A 14,274-nucleotide genomic window follows, 5' to 3' on the forward strand; every position below is an offset into this window, starting at 1 on the left:
CAGCCCCATCAGGGGAGTCCGCCCCGTCTTCCGCGCCGTTCTGAGGAATGTCACCTTTGTGCATTTTTTTTTTTTTCGTTAATCGTGTGTCGCGGTGCTTGTCTGCCTCGCTTCTATGCGCAGAGCAAAGGATACACGGAGCGCGTGGAGCAGAAGGAAAACGTGAAAAGAAAGATAGGAAGATATGGGTGACGTCTGAAGACAACCGCCCAGGTCGCCGAGTGGCACGAGCCGGGTGACTCACGACGAGTGACCGTGAAGCGCGCGCAGATATTTCGCCGACGGCTACCGCATCGGTTCTGAAACGCATGACCACCGCTGAAGGCAAGCGGGAAACTGGAGGAATTTCTCGCTCCTGCTGCACATCGACTGCGAGAGTCGCGTCACAGGATTTTCCGCCTCCCGCATTGTAGAGAAATGTCCGGTGCTGCTCGAAAGACATAGCTCACTTGAGAAGCGCAGACACGAGATATTTCACACACACACACACAAGGTGACAGGGTGCTCTCCTACCTGAGGGGATCGCACCGAACAGTGCGAATTGAAATCAACAGGTGTCAACAACCACGAATGAGCGCTGAATCAACGACCGATCGCCCGTCCCTTCGTTCGGTTGCGCAGGTATTCCAGCTGCATTCTGAATGAATGAAACTTCTTGGGTTCCCAGGGCAACGTACACGCCCACTCGAAGGGATGGCGGCTACGGAGTAAAAAGAGAAGCAAGGGGGCGTCTCAACGAATACCCCACGAAGCTGGTAACCTGGTCTGTACGGCTCAGGCTATGAGATGCCGTAGTGGACGACTCCGGAAATTCGGACCACCTGGGGTTCTTTAACGCGCACTGACGTCGCACAGCACACGGATGCCACTCCCTTTCGGTGTGCGGTTCCGCGAACATTTGCTATTTGTGTGACCCTCCGGAGCTTGCCACTCTTCCCTGCAAGAGTTGTTTACGACTGCCGATCTCACCATACATTCCAGATTTGCCCCGGCTGCAGATTAATTTTGAGTTACCTTCTCGCAAACATGGCGTCTATGTTTTTCCTGGTCGTGTTTGGTGAGAATGATGTGCTTTATCTTCGCTCCTCTGAGCTGTAGTACGAGTTCGGCTGTGGTAGCTGTAGCTTTTACGAGCGCGGAAGACGATTATTCAGAGACACTGCATTACACACACGTGCTCTCAGCTATACAAAGAGACGCATAATAAAAGCAACACAGGCTAGCACTGCGTCAGGCCGCAGACACATCTGCTCCCGATCGAGATTACCACACGTACGCCGCTCGCAACGTGTACAAACACGCAACGCACCGGCCCAAACGTGTTTCTCTTTTCGCGCCGCAGCAGTCTTTTTCGCTATCCCCTCGGGCGGCAGACATGCGAAGGCAGCGACCCCGTTGCCAACGGCCTTCCCAGCGTGCTCTCTCTCCCACAAAATAGTAAGGCGGCGGCGACACTTCTCCCCGCCGACCACTAATCGCCGACGTCTGGGCTGCCACACCTACCCACAGCCAACGATCTTTTATAAACGATGCCCACAGCGGCGTCCTATCAACGAGCGAAAAGGGTTTAAGGTAAGGTTTTACTAAGACTCAAGGCTTGTCCGAGGATTATGGCAGCTATATACTGCACACTGGCGTGGATTGGAGGTGGATCAACGAGAACCCACGGCTCAGTGACAGAAATCGGGGTGGTGCAGTGGTAAGACGCCCGACTACTGTGCCGGAGTTCCCGGGTTCGAACCCGACCTCGGCGGCTGCGTTTCGATGGAGGCAAAACGAAGAGGCGTCGTGTGCTGTGCGATGTCAGCGCACGTTAAAGATCCCCAGGTGGTCGAAATTACTCCGTAGCCCTCCACTACGGCTCCTCTTTCTCTCTTTCCACTTTCATTCCCACCCTCCTCCCTTCCCTTACGGCGCGGTTCGGGTGTCCACAGAGCAAGTGTGACAGTTACTGCGCCTTTCCCTTCCTGTGAACCAATTTAATTTAATTTAGGGTAGAGCTTACTTCCACTTACGGCTAAGATTTCGCATCGCACTAAAAAAAAAAAAAAAAAAAAGTTCGGGTGGAATGCTCCTGGAATAATTCCAGCAGAGATTGAAGCTTGCATCTCAATCATCGTAAACCCGTTAATCACCGGCCCCATGCAACACGATTGCGCAAATGCGTGCCGGTCGGAATACCAGCCGCGCTTAGGGGAGGGCGACACGCGAGATGCCAGGCTGTGGGAAAGCAAGGGTGAAAGGTCAACGAGGGGGTTAACTCAGCCGCGCCTTTCGCTCCCAAGGTGCTCCTCTCCGCACACATTGCCACCGCAACAGGCACGCGGCTTATTGATGCTATTCAGGCCCAGAGGAAAGTGGTGCCGTTTAAAAGGCCGAAGAGTGAATCAGAGAAATACCGGAAGGCAGGTGCGGAATATACGGGCGATTCATTCTGAAAGCTTGGACGTTCGCGTAATTTCCGGTGGGGCCGCGTTGCATCAGCCAAGACACGTTTATTGGGTGATGTATGCGCTCCAGGAATGCGAGCTGAGTTGGTATAGGAGAGGAGAAAAAGAAGAAAGGGCAAGGAGCGGCGAGGGTTCGGTGCTTTAAAAAACGAGACGGGACGAGTGTTGAAATGCCGGACCTTTGGGGATATCCGCGTCTGTGTCAGCAAGTTATTAGAAACGAGGCTGCACGAAAGTTTTCCCGCGCAGACGGAGGGGGAAGGAAGTCAGGAGGAAACTCCTTGGCGGCATACTCGGGCTCGGAGCACAAAGACGCGCTCCTATGCGATTTACTACGACCTGCAGGTCAAACTTGGGGCAAAGCAAAGACTTCTTTTGTCTGAAGGAAAAGTCGTAGGCTGACTGCAGTGCGTTTTTAAAATCCACTACCCGAAATACACGAGGAAGGCGAAAACACAGAGAGTGATGAGACACCGAGTAACTTGGCTCTCTGTGTGTGTGGCTCTCCCAACTTGTTCTGTTTGCATCCGCGTATAGATCATACACTGCTGATGGAAGTTCATGAGCGCATTACTCGTCTAGCAGTGAGCTACGGTGCATTCATTAAGGATAACACAAGCTGCGGGCAGAATATATACAACTGTTCCGGCTTTTGTTCGGGAAATGTTCTGAGGGAAGGCAGTGAGTTGCAGAAAAAACTTGTTTGGCATTACGGACGGGCCTATTTTTCAAATTTCGCACCGTTCCGAGCCCCGTCGCTGTGGCTAAGATGCCCGGCTATATGCGACTAGGCGTCTTTGTGAGGCATTGGTGCACGATTCCCAGGTTTACACTGGTGGTCGAAATCCCTCCATTCCGTTTTCACTCCCACCCTCATCCCTTCCCACTAGGTGCGGTTCAGGCGTCCACGGAAAAGATTGTGGCAAATACTGCGCCTTTCCTTTACACCAATGTATTTACTTATCATTCCGCTGCTGCCCATGGAACTCTTGCGAGGTGACACATTTGCATTACAAGCGCTGTGAACAAGTAGAACTGCGCGAAAGACGGGACTGAAGTAACACAGGCACAAACAATGCGCACCCGACTTTCGCACAGTTCTACTCGTGCGCTTCAAATGAACCATGCAACTAGCTCATGTGAGCGTCTTACAAACGCTGTCGCCGTTCATTTGGCCAGCTTCCGAAGAGGCGGTTCGTTAACTATTAAGGCGAAAGCCTTCACTCGGCTCATGAGTAAAAAAAAAAAAAAAAACTTTAGGCAGAAGGAGTTCCCGTGGGTGGGGCCCTCAGCACACTAGCCTTTGTCGCCTTGCGCGCTCTGTCGATCAGCTTGAGCTGGTCAGCTCTCCGGTGTTTTATGGCAGGCCGTGTAGCACGGTAAAGCGTAAGGTGTCCCCCACATATTTGTCGGATGGAATTTGCTGAGTAGACTCAGATTTTTCAGTTTTGCAATGCTAAACCGATAAAGAAAACCCATGCCAGATTCCAGTGCTTTCGCACTGGAATCTTGATTGGCGTTTATCTCCAACAATTTTTTTTAACGAGAATTTTTTACCCGAAAGCCATCGTTTCGCGCTACTGCGAATTCGTGTTATGACTTTGCTTCAGGAAATCTCGATGCTTGGCTGCCACCCGAGGACGCGGCTTAGTAATTTGAGCCATCAAGCATATCTGCGGCCTGATTTGCTTGTAAATAACAATGCTGACAACGTTCCTTCAAGGCCGCAGGCCAGTGTTATCCGCTCACAGCCTTCCGTTTCCGAGCCATCAGAATCTGTTGTATGGCGATATATCGCTGCCGGACTGGTGCTTTGATAGTACATATGACAATTATCAACAAAAAACAATCTGCTGCTCGCAGTACTCCGTACTGTTTCGAAGTTCCCACCAAGGAAGAAAAAATCGATAGGGACACTTCACTATCACAATGTGTGACAATGGGATAGCACAGCGCCGCTGTGCAACTGTTAGTGGATGGGAATTTTTAACTTAACGTCGCAACCAAAACATGAGAATCTGATGATGTGCGACAACAGTGCTCCCGTGGCTTCTATGCTGTCCCATAGCACCGCACGGAATGCGCTCTGCAAGAAGTGCCGGTCGAAGCTTCTGATTGAAACTACGGATCCGCGATCGCAGATCGGAGACGAACAAAACAGACTCACCTTCGTGCAGTGCGAAGAAGATCAACTGTAGTGCAGCTAGCCGCACCGATGACAGCACTGCCGTCCGCGTCGAAGGTGCCATCGTGACTCGCTCACAGTAAAGTGCTGAACTTTTGTTGACAGCGGAACGAACGGCGGCACAAGGCACGACCCTCCTGCACGGGCGCAACAATACACCTGTTCTGCGCACGAAAAGGCCGAAGTCAATTCATTCGAGCGTGGTGCAAGTTCAGCACTTCCGCCGAATATGTTGACAAGAGTGGCTAACGAGGTCGAACAGCGTCCGTAAACCGATGCAAAATCCAGGGAAGCGACGGGGCCGCTTGGCTTCTTTCTGCGTCCGTGTTCGGTCAGTTGCTCGTGCCAGTGAAATGATCAATCGGATCCCACGAGAAAACCAGAGCGTCCGGACTAGAACGAGCCAGCGATAAGGAAGACGCCGAACGAACGAGCGGCGTCTCCGTAAACTACACCACGTGTGCAAAAGAGCCACCCGCCGAAGACCGTACCCCTCGCGTGCACCTCCGGCGACGTCGGAGGCCTGAATGAGCTGACTCCGTCGCGGGAAAGCTTTCAGAGGGGGTGGGGGGAGGAGGAAGGGGGGTCGCTAGACGGGACCGGCCCGCCGCGGCCTGGGGTGTTGTTGGTGGGGAAGAGTGAGGGGAAAAGCGTCGCCGCTTTTTTGCGAGCGGCCGTGCGTGCGTGCTAGTGCGTGCTGACCGGCACAGTGCGCGTGCGTTTGTTTCTCTCTTCCTCGATTTGCGTCTCTGGAGAGGGGAGGAACTTGAAGGCACCGCAGCCGCTGCAGTGCAGAAAGCATGTAGGGGCGGGAGTCATAAAACGAGAGAGAGGCCACGGCTTAAAAAGGGAAGAAAGAAACGGAGGAGGCAAGGCGAAACTCAAAAACCCACATGCGTCGTCGCGAAGACCAGCTGGTGAGGTACGCAGGGAAGGGTGTAGTATTGGCAGGCACTCTACCGCTCTCTTTCACAGTTTCTCTCTCGCTTTATTTTTCTAAGGCCGTGGCTAAAGCTAATCCTCCTCTCTTCTCCTTACTTGGACCTCTTTCCCTCGACGTCTTGCGCCCGCTCCGGTAGACGCGGTACCGCAGCCACAGTTTTGTGTGTGTGGTCGCGCCGGCAGGTTGTGAGTTCGCCCGATTTTTCTCCCGGCGTCGCTGTGTAGGCCAACAGTCCCAACAAGTCTCCGGTTTCAGGCAGAAGACGACTGAAGCCCCAAACCAGGAGGGAACAAAGCGCACCCATCCTTTCCACCTTTTTTTTTTCTTAAATATTTTTCTTCGCTCTCTAGCTCTGAGAAGACTTAAAAAGAAAAAGGTGAAGAGGGGGGGGGAGGCTCCGTGACTCTGCTACAGCCTATTGCTTTCTTCAGTTTGCGGCTAAGCTGGTTTCGAAGGCGGGAATCAGCCCCCGGGGCAGACCTTCTTCATTTTTCTGGACACGTATGGTTTGCAGCAGCCTTCTTCCGTTTGAAAAGGAAGGATGGAGGGAGGGGTGCCGACAAGGCGAGGCATTAGACAGGCTTGTCAACTGGTCAGTGGCCTTTGTGAAAAAAAAAAAAAAAGGTGATAGCATCCCATCCAGCACTGCACCCCGTGTGAGCAGCGGCGTCGGCGCCTTCCAGGAAGTGTCTTTTCTCTCATCAAGCACCTGACTTCCACTTGGCGGCGCGACAACCGCATTCTGTCAGCTTCTCGCGCTGTTGGCTTTGGCTGACGTTTGACGTTGTTGGCGCTGACGTTTTGCTCTGCAGTAGCAGCTCGGTGGCTGTCTACAGGTGCGAAATGTTAGCCCAGAAACGTTGCCTGTCATTCTAGCCTTTGCAACACAATTTCACTTGGCTTTGAGCACGGAAATTGGTAAAATCGAGCTAGTCTGCGGGGCAGAAAAGCGCTCAGAAGGTTAGCCTACTGAATCGATGTGCCATGTTGAAACCCGACCGCGGCGGCCACGTTTTGCTGGAGGCGAAAAGCAAAGGCCTGCGTGGGCTGTGTGATGTCAGCGAATGAAGAGATCTTCAGGTGGTCAAAATTATTCCTCAGCCCTTCATAACGGCACCTCTTCTCTCTTTCTTCTTAGTTTCTAAATACTACTGAGAGGCAACGCGTTGTCTAGAGGGAAAGCTGGTGGCACTGCACTCAACGTTCTTAACTGCACTTCATCCAAAATGGACTCCCAAAGCATGCCCGGAAGATAAGGCTTTAAATGTGACCTGTTCACTGTTCTACGTATTGCATTTCTCGCTAAAGGAAGGGAGGAAGGTTGGAGTGAAAGTGGAAAGAGAGAAAGAGGAGCCGTAGTAATTTCGACCTCCCGGGGATCTTTAATGTGTACTGCCATCGCACAGCACACGGACACCTCTCTGTTTCGCCACCATAGAACGCAGCCGCTGGCGGTCGGAATCGAACCTGGGTACTCCCGGCAGAGTAGTCGGCATCTTATGGCGATTTCCACTGGTCGCTACGGAGCACGTTTTCTTGCTCCGGGACGACGATTTCGATTTCCACTGGTCGACCAAGATAGGTTGCGCGTATTCCGCTGGTCGTTTGGGGCAGCTCGGGACGCTCCAGCTCGATCCGCCGACCGAAGTCGGATCTCGCCGGAAGTCCTAGTCGCTGACGCGGTCACTTCCGGATGCTGCTGGATTCTTTTGGCTGTTTTTGACCGTTTCAGCGACATCGGCAGAGGACGCTGGATGTCACCGTTTTTTGCGCGAATATGTCGAAGTGCGTCTATCGAAAAACGTCTGCAGCGTTAAAAAAACGAGAAAGTTGTTGAGGGCTGCAGTCCTGCCTATTTATCAACCGCAAATATTTTGGCGCTGGGATGCGGCTACAACTTCCGAAACCGGCTCAGCTTTACTTCCGCCGCGCGTTCTACACGTTCCGCTGGTCGACCAAGGCTGATTCGCTCTGTAGCGCTTTAGGTCGGCTCGGGCGCCCAGCTCCGATCGACCAGTGGAAATCGCCATTAACCATGCACCACCGCGCTGGGGCAATGGATAAAGTGCCCTTTAGAAAACATGCATCGTACGGTGGCGCCAGCTTTCCATCTAGGTAGTATTTAGAAACTCTATAACACTCACCTTCTTCATTGCAGTGCGATTGAGGTGTCCACGAAGAAATGTGGCAGATATTCTCTCTTTGACGTAAACGCCGTCGAGATGGCTGGAAGAGGATGGGTCTGGTGCAGTCAGCATTGCAGTAAGGCAGTGTTGGCAATTCAAAAATATAAAATCTGCAGAAGGAAGCCCCAAAACACTATAAGACCATTATATTAAATATTTTCAATAAAAGTGGTTAACTTTACACATTTTATTATTATGACCAGTGTTTAAACAAGGTAAATAATATTGTGACGCCCAGATTGAGACGACGACGAGAAAGGGACGATCGTAAAAAAGGGAAGAGGATGAACGGTCAGCTCGTGCTGCATGGAGGCTCTAGCAAGCGGACTCAAGCTTCCGACGCTTTTCATACGGGAAAACCTCGCTCATAACAATATCACAAATGTAATAGAAATCACCTACTTCCCTCAGTCCGAACTACGGATACTTTCATTTTTTTTTTTTTTTTCAGAAATATCCCGCCTGCCTTCTGCGGGCTTAAAGTTGCAAAAATCACTTTTCTTTCGTGATTACAAACTTCTGACTGCAGACACGCTCACTCACATTAAGACGCCGTCTGTTTCATTATGGTGTGCCGATCACTCTGTGTTCTGTGCCGATCACTCTGTGATCTAGCCAGATGATTGCATCCTTTTCAACGAGGTACAGAGTATCTCTGACCAACATGCCCTAAGCTCTAATCTTACCAATATTGTAACCTGGTGTAATGAGTGGGGAATGAAAATTAACACCGAAAAATCTGTCCTACTTCGCGTTACCAACAAGAAAAAACCGTTTATATTTTCTTATTCTATAGAGGGCATGCTTTTAACTGAGGTCACTAAATTTAAGTATCTGGGTGTGACGCTAACGAACAACTGGAAGTGGAATTCCCATATTAGCGACATCTGCTCATCCGCGTTTCGCAGGCTTTGTTTACTGCGACATAAGCTTAAAGATGCCCCTTCACAGATTAAAAAACTAGCTTATACAGCCTTAATAAGATCCAAACTCGAGTACGCATGCGTCATCTGGGACCCACATACAAAGTTAAACATAGATGCGCTTGAAAAAATTCAGCGAAGATCAGTTCGTTTTATCTTCTCAAAGTACAGTCGCACTGACTCTGTTTCAAAACTTATGCATGGTGATGGTATCAGAATTCTACAGTCCAGACGCAAGTTTTTGCGTCTGAAATTTTTATTTTTATTAATAAACCGCAAACTTGCTCTTGATCCTTACCCGTATCTATCCCCTCTTGCAACGCGCATAACCCGCCATACCCATCCCCTTTCTCTTACACCTTATTTTGCTAGGACAAACTTATTCAAATTTTCGCTCTTTCCCCGGACTGTTCATGACTGGAATGATTTACCTGCGTATTGCCTTCACTCGCTTGACTCCATTGACAGTGTGCTGCAATCAAATGGTTGATGTTATCCTTATGTATTTTGTTTTTGTAGCACCGCATCAATTCATCAATTTGTTTTTTTTTTTTTTGTTTTTTTTTTCTTTTTTGTGTGCCCTGATCACGTACCATTGATTCAGTTTATGTATCTTGTGCTTGTATTTCATCGTTCTCTACATCTTGTATGCCCCTCCTGCCTGGGCTTTTCGCCTGCAGTATCATATAAATAAATATAAATAAATATAAATATAAATATAAATAAATAAATAAAGTGACCATACGTCCCGATTTAGGCGGGACATGTCCCGCTTTTGCGGGTGTGGTCCCGCTGTCCCACCAGCATGCTTGTGGGACGGCGTTATTTTGTCCCGCTTTGGCTACACTCGCGACACCCGCTTCGCCTACCTGGCTCTATCGAACCAGCCGAAATTAGCGCAATCACGAATGAACGGAGGCGCTGGAATGAACAAGCTGTATGTCCCCGGAAAGACTTTTCTAGGAACTGTACGGCGCAGCTGCACGCGCGATTCGCGTTTTTTCTCGATCTAGCTAGATCTAGCCAGATTAACTTTTTGTTGGCTAGCTAGCAAGCCGTAGGCCGTAGTCAAAGCCAGGTCCAGAACGTTCGCCCTGTTGTTCACGCCAACGTTGGTTCACGCAGCGTGCTTACGTTTGTTTTGTTTGTTTGTTTTCTTTTTTGGTGAAGTGTTGCTGCTTTATTGCGCCGACCGCAATGCCTAAAAGGAAGTGCAAGTTCAGCGGAGAACTAGGTAAAGAGTTTCCGTTCTTGAAGAAAACGAAGTCGGAGCACGATGTCCGCTGCGAAAAATGTGGGGCAGACTTTTCGATCGCCCACAGTGGGCGTTCTGACATTTTAGAACATATAGGCACCGAAAAGCACAAGCGGAATATCTCAGCTGCTGCGTCTTCCAGCACCCTAACCAAGTTTTTCAAACAAGAACGTGCTGGTGATAAGGAGCTGAAGCTCGCTGCTTCCGAAGGCGTGTTTGCATATCATACGATCGCCCACAACCAAAGCTTTCGTTCAATGGATTGCACATCAACACTTCTTCAGAAGCTTTTCGATGAGAGGTTTGCCTGCGCACGCACGAAAGCCGAAGCGATTGCCTTAAATGTACTTGCTCCTTCTGCCGTGGAAGAGTTGAAGGCTGAGCTCCACGATGCAAAATTCATCTCTGTTTTCTGTGACGCGTCGAATCATAAGGACTTGAAAATATTTCCAATAATGGTCCGCTACTTCACCTCTACTGCTGGTGTGCAAACGAAGCTGCTGGAGATTGGCACCTTGCCAGGTGAGACCTCGACGATGGTGAGCCAGTACATCCTAAAAGCACTGGAAGACAACAACATCGCATCAAAGCTGGTTGCTTTCAGCGCTGACAATACAAACTGCAACTTCGGCGGCGCCGCGCGCAATGGAAAAAACAATGTGTTCTTAAGAATGCGAGATTCTTTAGGTACCGCAAAAGATCATTGGGATTGGCTGTGCAGCACATATTGTGCACAACACCATCCAGACTGCTGCCGATTGTCTGCCGCTTGACATTGAAGCCGTGATCGTCAAACTCTATTCATACTTTTATATTTACACAGTGCGGGTGGAGTCATTCAAGGAGTTTTGTGACTTCGCGTCTGTTGAGTACCAGCGGCTTCTGGGCTACAGCAAAACAAGGTGGTTGGCATTAATGCCAGCTGTTGAGAGAGTGCTGAAGCTTTTCCCGGCTTTAAAGTCGTTCTTTTTGTCGGCAGAAAAATGCCCCTCTTTGATTAAGACATTTTTTGGAAATCCTTGTGGAGAGCTCTGGCTATTCTTTCTACATAGCCAAGCGGCCATGTTTCAAGCAACTGTGTTACAAATTGAAGGTGACTCGAGGACTGCCATCGAAGTCCACAAAGCTCTGAAACAACTGCAGACCAAAGTTGAAGACAGACTTCAGCAGACATTTTTGCCATTAAGTGTGCGTTCTAGGATAACGACACTTGAGGAATCTGGAGAAGTTTCAAGAGGATCGGTAGCAGAAGGGGCAAAAAGGTTCTACCAGACCTGCGCGTCATACCTAGAGCGATGATGCACATAATTTGATGAGGTTAGCAGTTTCCCATGGGCGTCTCTGGAGTCAGCACCACTTTGGGATAATGTGCAGAGCAGTCAGCAACTCATAACTTCACAGTTCAGTGACGTCCACCTTGACGAGAGTTGTTTATTCGATGAAGCTTGCAATATTTCACGTTACGTCACACCTGAAAAACTGGATCAATGGAAGAGGCAGAAGAAACTAGTTGGGTAACGTTGGATGGAGGTGCTCCAGCACTTCGAGACCAACGATGTGCCTTGCGAGAACATGAGGGCAATTGTTGAGTACTGCATGTGCTTGCCCGGTACAAATGCACCAGTGGAAAGAGTGTTTTCTATGATGAACAAGTTGTGGTCTGCAGAGAAGACGCAGCTTCAAGTGACAACACTTAAAGCAATGTTGCTACTTAAAGTGAATGTGCACATGACGTGTGAACAATACCACGCACACATCTGCAAAAATGAAGAGCTGCTGAGGAAGATCCATTCAAGCGAGAAGTATTAGGTATGCCGTCTAGGCAAAGCTGAATGAAGAGAACCGCTTCGTGGTATATATATAAATAAAAAAGAGCACGACTAAACAAGATGCCCTGCATTTCATACCCCCCCCCCCCCCCCCCCCCCCTTCCCCCGCTGTCGTCCTCCCATGTCCCGCTTTGGGGTCTGAGAAATATGGTCACTTTACTCTGTGTGCTACAGGTTCTCACAGCGTACACCTTCGTATAATACCAATCTTTAGGATTACATTTGCGAGCAGTTCGCAGTTTGGCACGCTTGACTCTGCCTTCATGAGTCCGGCTCGGATAGTTTTGACGGGATTCGTGATCTCTCTTCACATTAGGATTCCTGTTTATATTTTATACTGTACGGAGGATTGAACGTGCGCCCGAATTCTGCCTTCGACCAGAACAGCATCATCATGGAGAGCGTGTACTTGCCCAGGATTTTCGTTGGAAGCATTCCTAACATTTTTTTTACTTCGTCCCAGAATACAGCTGGGCTCCTACGATTGTTTCAGCTGAAGAGAGTGGGTTTCTTCTATTGCAGTTCAATGGCACCCATTTTTTTGGTTCTCGTGACAAACCCGTGAATTACATGAGAGGCATGCACCGACGACACAAAGAACGTTCAAAGAACTTCCAGTACCCAGTCTTGAAACTTAGGATCATACAGCCACTCTTTCACAAACTTCTTCGCGTACTTGACATGTCCTATAGTCCGCCGGTCCTGCATGCTCGATAGCATCAGATTAGACAAATGTATAAAAAGAAAACGCCGCATAAATCAAGGCGTATTGCTATTGCACGTACTTCCAAATAGTGCAGGGTAGCAAACCGGTTGCTTTTACAGGTTAACCTCCCTGCCTTTCCTCCTCGTCCTCATCCTCCTCCTCCTCCTCCTCCTCCTCGCAATTTTTACATCCATGCACTCTTAGCAACGTTTCCTTAAAGAAATGAGTATAAGATTAAAAAACATGGACTATTTCAAGAAAAAATTGTAGAACCACCGAGAACAGCCAGAAAAAACGCCAAGACCTAAAAACCGCTAAAAATCCCGCTCCCGCACTGCAACATTTTTTCTCGCTATAGTGTGTAAAAACCAGCTAAATTTAGCAGGAAATCCGTTAACTCGGCAACACTGCAGCAAGGGCTGGGTTCACTGGTATGAGTGACTACAGTTTAGTATTTTTCTATAGGTGAAAACATGAGCTAGTTTACTGTTCACGCAGTTTACGGCTTGTCACGTGATACTCTCATAGCCACGAGCCACATTTTCATGTAATTTCACTGTCACGTGACCTTGTCATGGGATACTGCCTCGAAAACGTGGAATTTGGGACCCATGACTCAGAACTTTTCTGACCCATCTTTGGGACCCATGACCGCAATTTTTGTGATTCACAACGTGTCTACAACTCATTACTTTTTTATGACTTAATACCTTAACCACGTTTTTGACTTATGACAAACTACAGTGACTCACAACAACCATGACATACCATTATGTACCATATGTCACACACATTCAAACATATCAATACTAGTTCCGCCATCTGATGACGTCATATCATGCGTCACACGTTAATTTCAGTATTTGCGGACACGTTTGGCGCCAGCATAGTCTTGCAAGGATTCCGCCTTCAAAAAGATTAAGGGGACACAAGCTCCGCGGGATGATAGATAGCGTTTCACACAGACAGGTGATCGTTTTCACATTTAATTTATTTATTTCCTATTTTTGTACCACGATACTTGGCATCAGCAAACATTGGCTTTCCATTGATTTTAAGCAAGAGCGAACTGGCAACTCTAAACGCATCTTCATATTTTTCAATTATTTATTTGACAAATTACACACACTAAATTTTATTTAATTAGCATCATGAAGCACTGGCGTTTCATTCTGGACATTTGACCCCTTTTATCACCCAATCTTTCTAATTATTCATTATTAATTATTGCAAATTAAATAATTGACAAGCTGCAGGTTTTAAATTTTCTTCATTAGCATCATAAAACATTAGCTTTTTATTAGCATTTTGACATTTTTTAATTCGTATTTTTATTTTTCATTGCTTTGATTATTTCATAATGATTTCATTAACTCGTCGTCGCCTATATCACACACCAATCAATTATCAACCACAAATTACCACGATACGATTTTTTTACGCAGTTCCCTATTATTTCCGACACGCGGGGCCGACCACTATTACTACTACTATGTACTAGTACTACGCCGATGGTTTTTCGACAGATTAATGAGCTGTATGAACTATCACTTAAAATACGCACGTGATTTTAATCAAAATTATGACGCAGCTGTTCTTCGAGCAGCTTTCAGCGTTGTGTCACACGATTTCGTTTCTCATTTAGCATGCAATAAATGTAAAATGTAAATTGGTTTACAAGAACGGACGGATGGGGACCGTTCCCAAGTTTTGCTTTTTACTCACCGCCCATTTGTCTACTTTGTCACTGACTTTTTCTCTCTTTCGATACAAAGGGCGAATTCCCCAGAACCAAGG

At 48.3% G+C, this 14,274-nt stretch overlaps 1 protein-coding gene and 1 pseudogene across 1 annotated transcript in view; one reads left to right on the forward strand and one right to left on the reverse strand.

The window, feature by feature from the left end:
- LOC146180572 (uncharacterized) overlaps window positions 1-5,148 on the reverse strand; it is an 87,416-nt gene extending 82,268 nt beyond the window's left edge. The window contains exon 1 of the mRNA XM_084576079.1: window positions 4,618-5,148. Within this exon, the coding sequence (XP_084432205.1) occupies window positions 4,618-4,699 (82 nt within the window). The 5' untranslated portion in view covers window positions 4,700-5,148. The remainder of the gene's footprint in view (window positions 1-4,617) is intronic.
- Window positions 5,149-9,884: 4,736 nt separating this feature from the next.
- Window positions 9,885-10,468, forward strand: LOC146180574 (uncharacterized; annotated as a pseudogene).
- Window positions 10,469-14,274: the final 3,806 nt, after the last annotated feature.

The sequence above is a fragment of the Amblyomma maculatum genome, chromosome 8, assembly GCF_055883805.1.
Source record: "Amblyomma maculatum isolate TAMU_Amacu chromosome 8, ASM5588380v1, whole genome shotgun sequence".
NCBI classification, from domain to species: Eukaryota; Metazoa; Arthropoda; class Arachnida; order Ixodida; family Ixodidae; genus Amblyomma; species Amblyomma maculatum.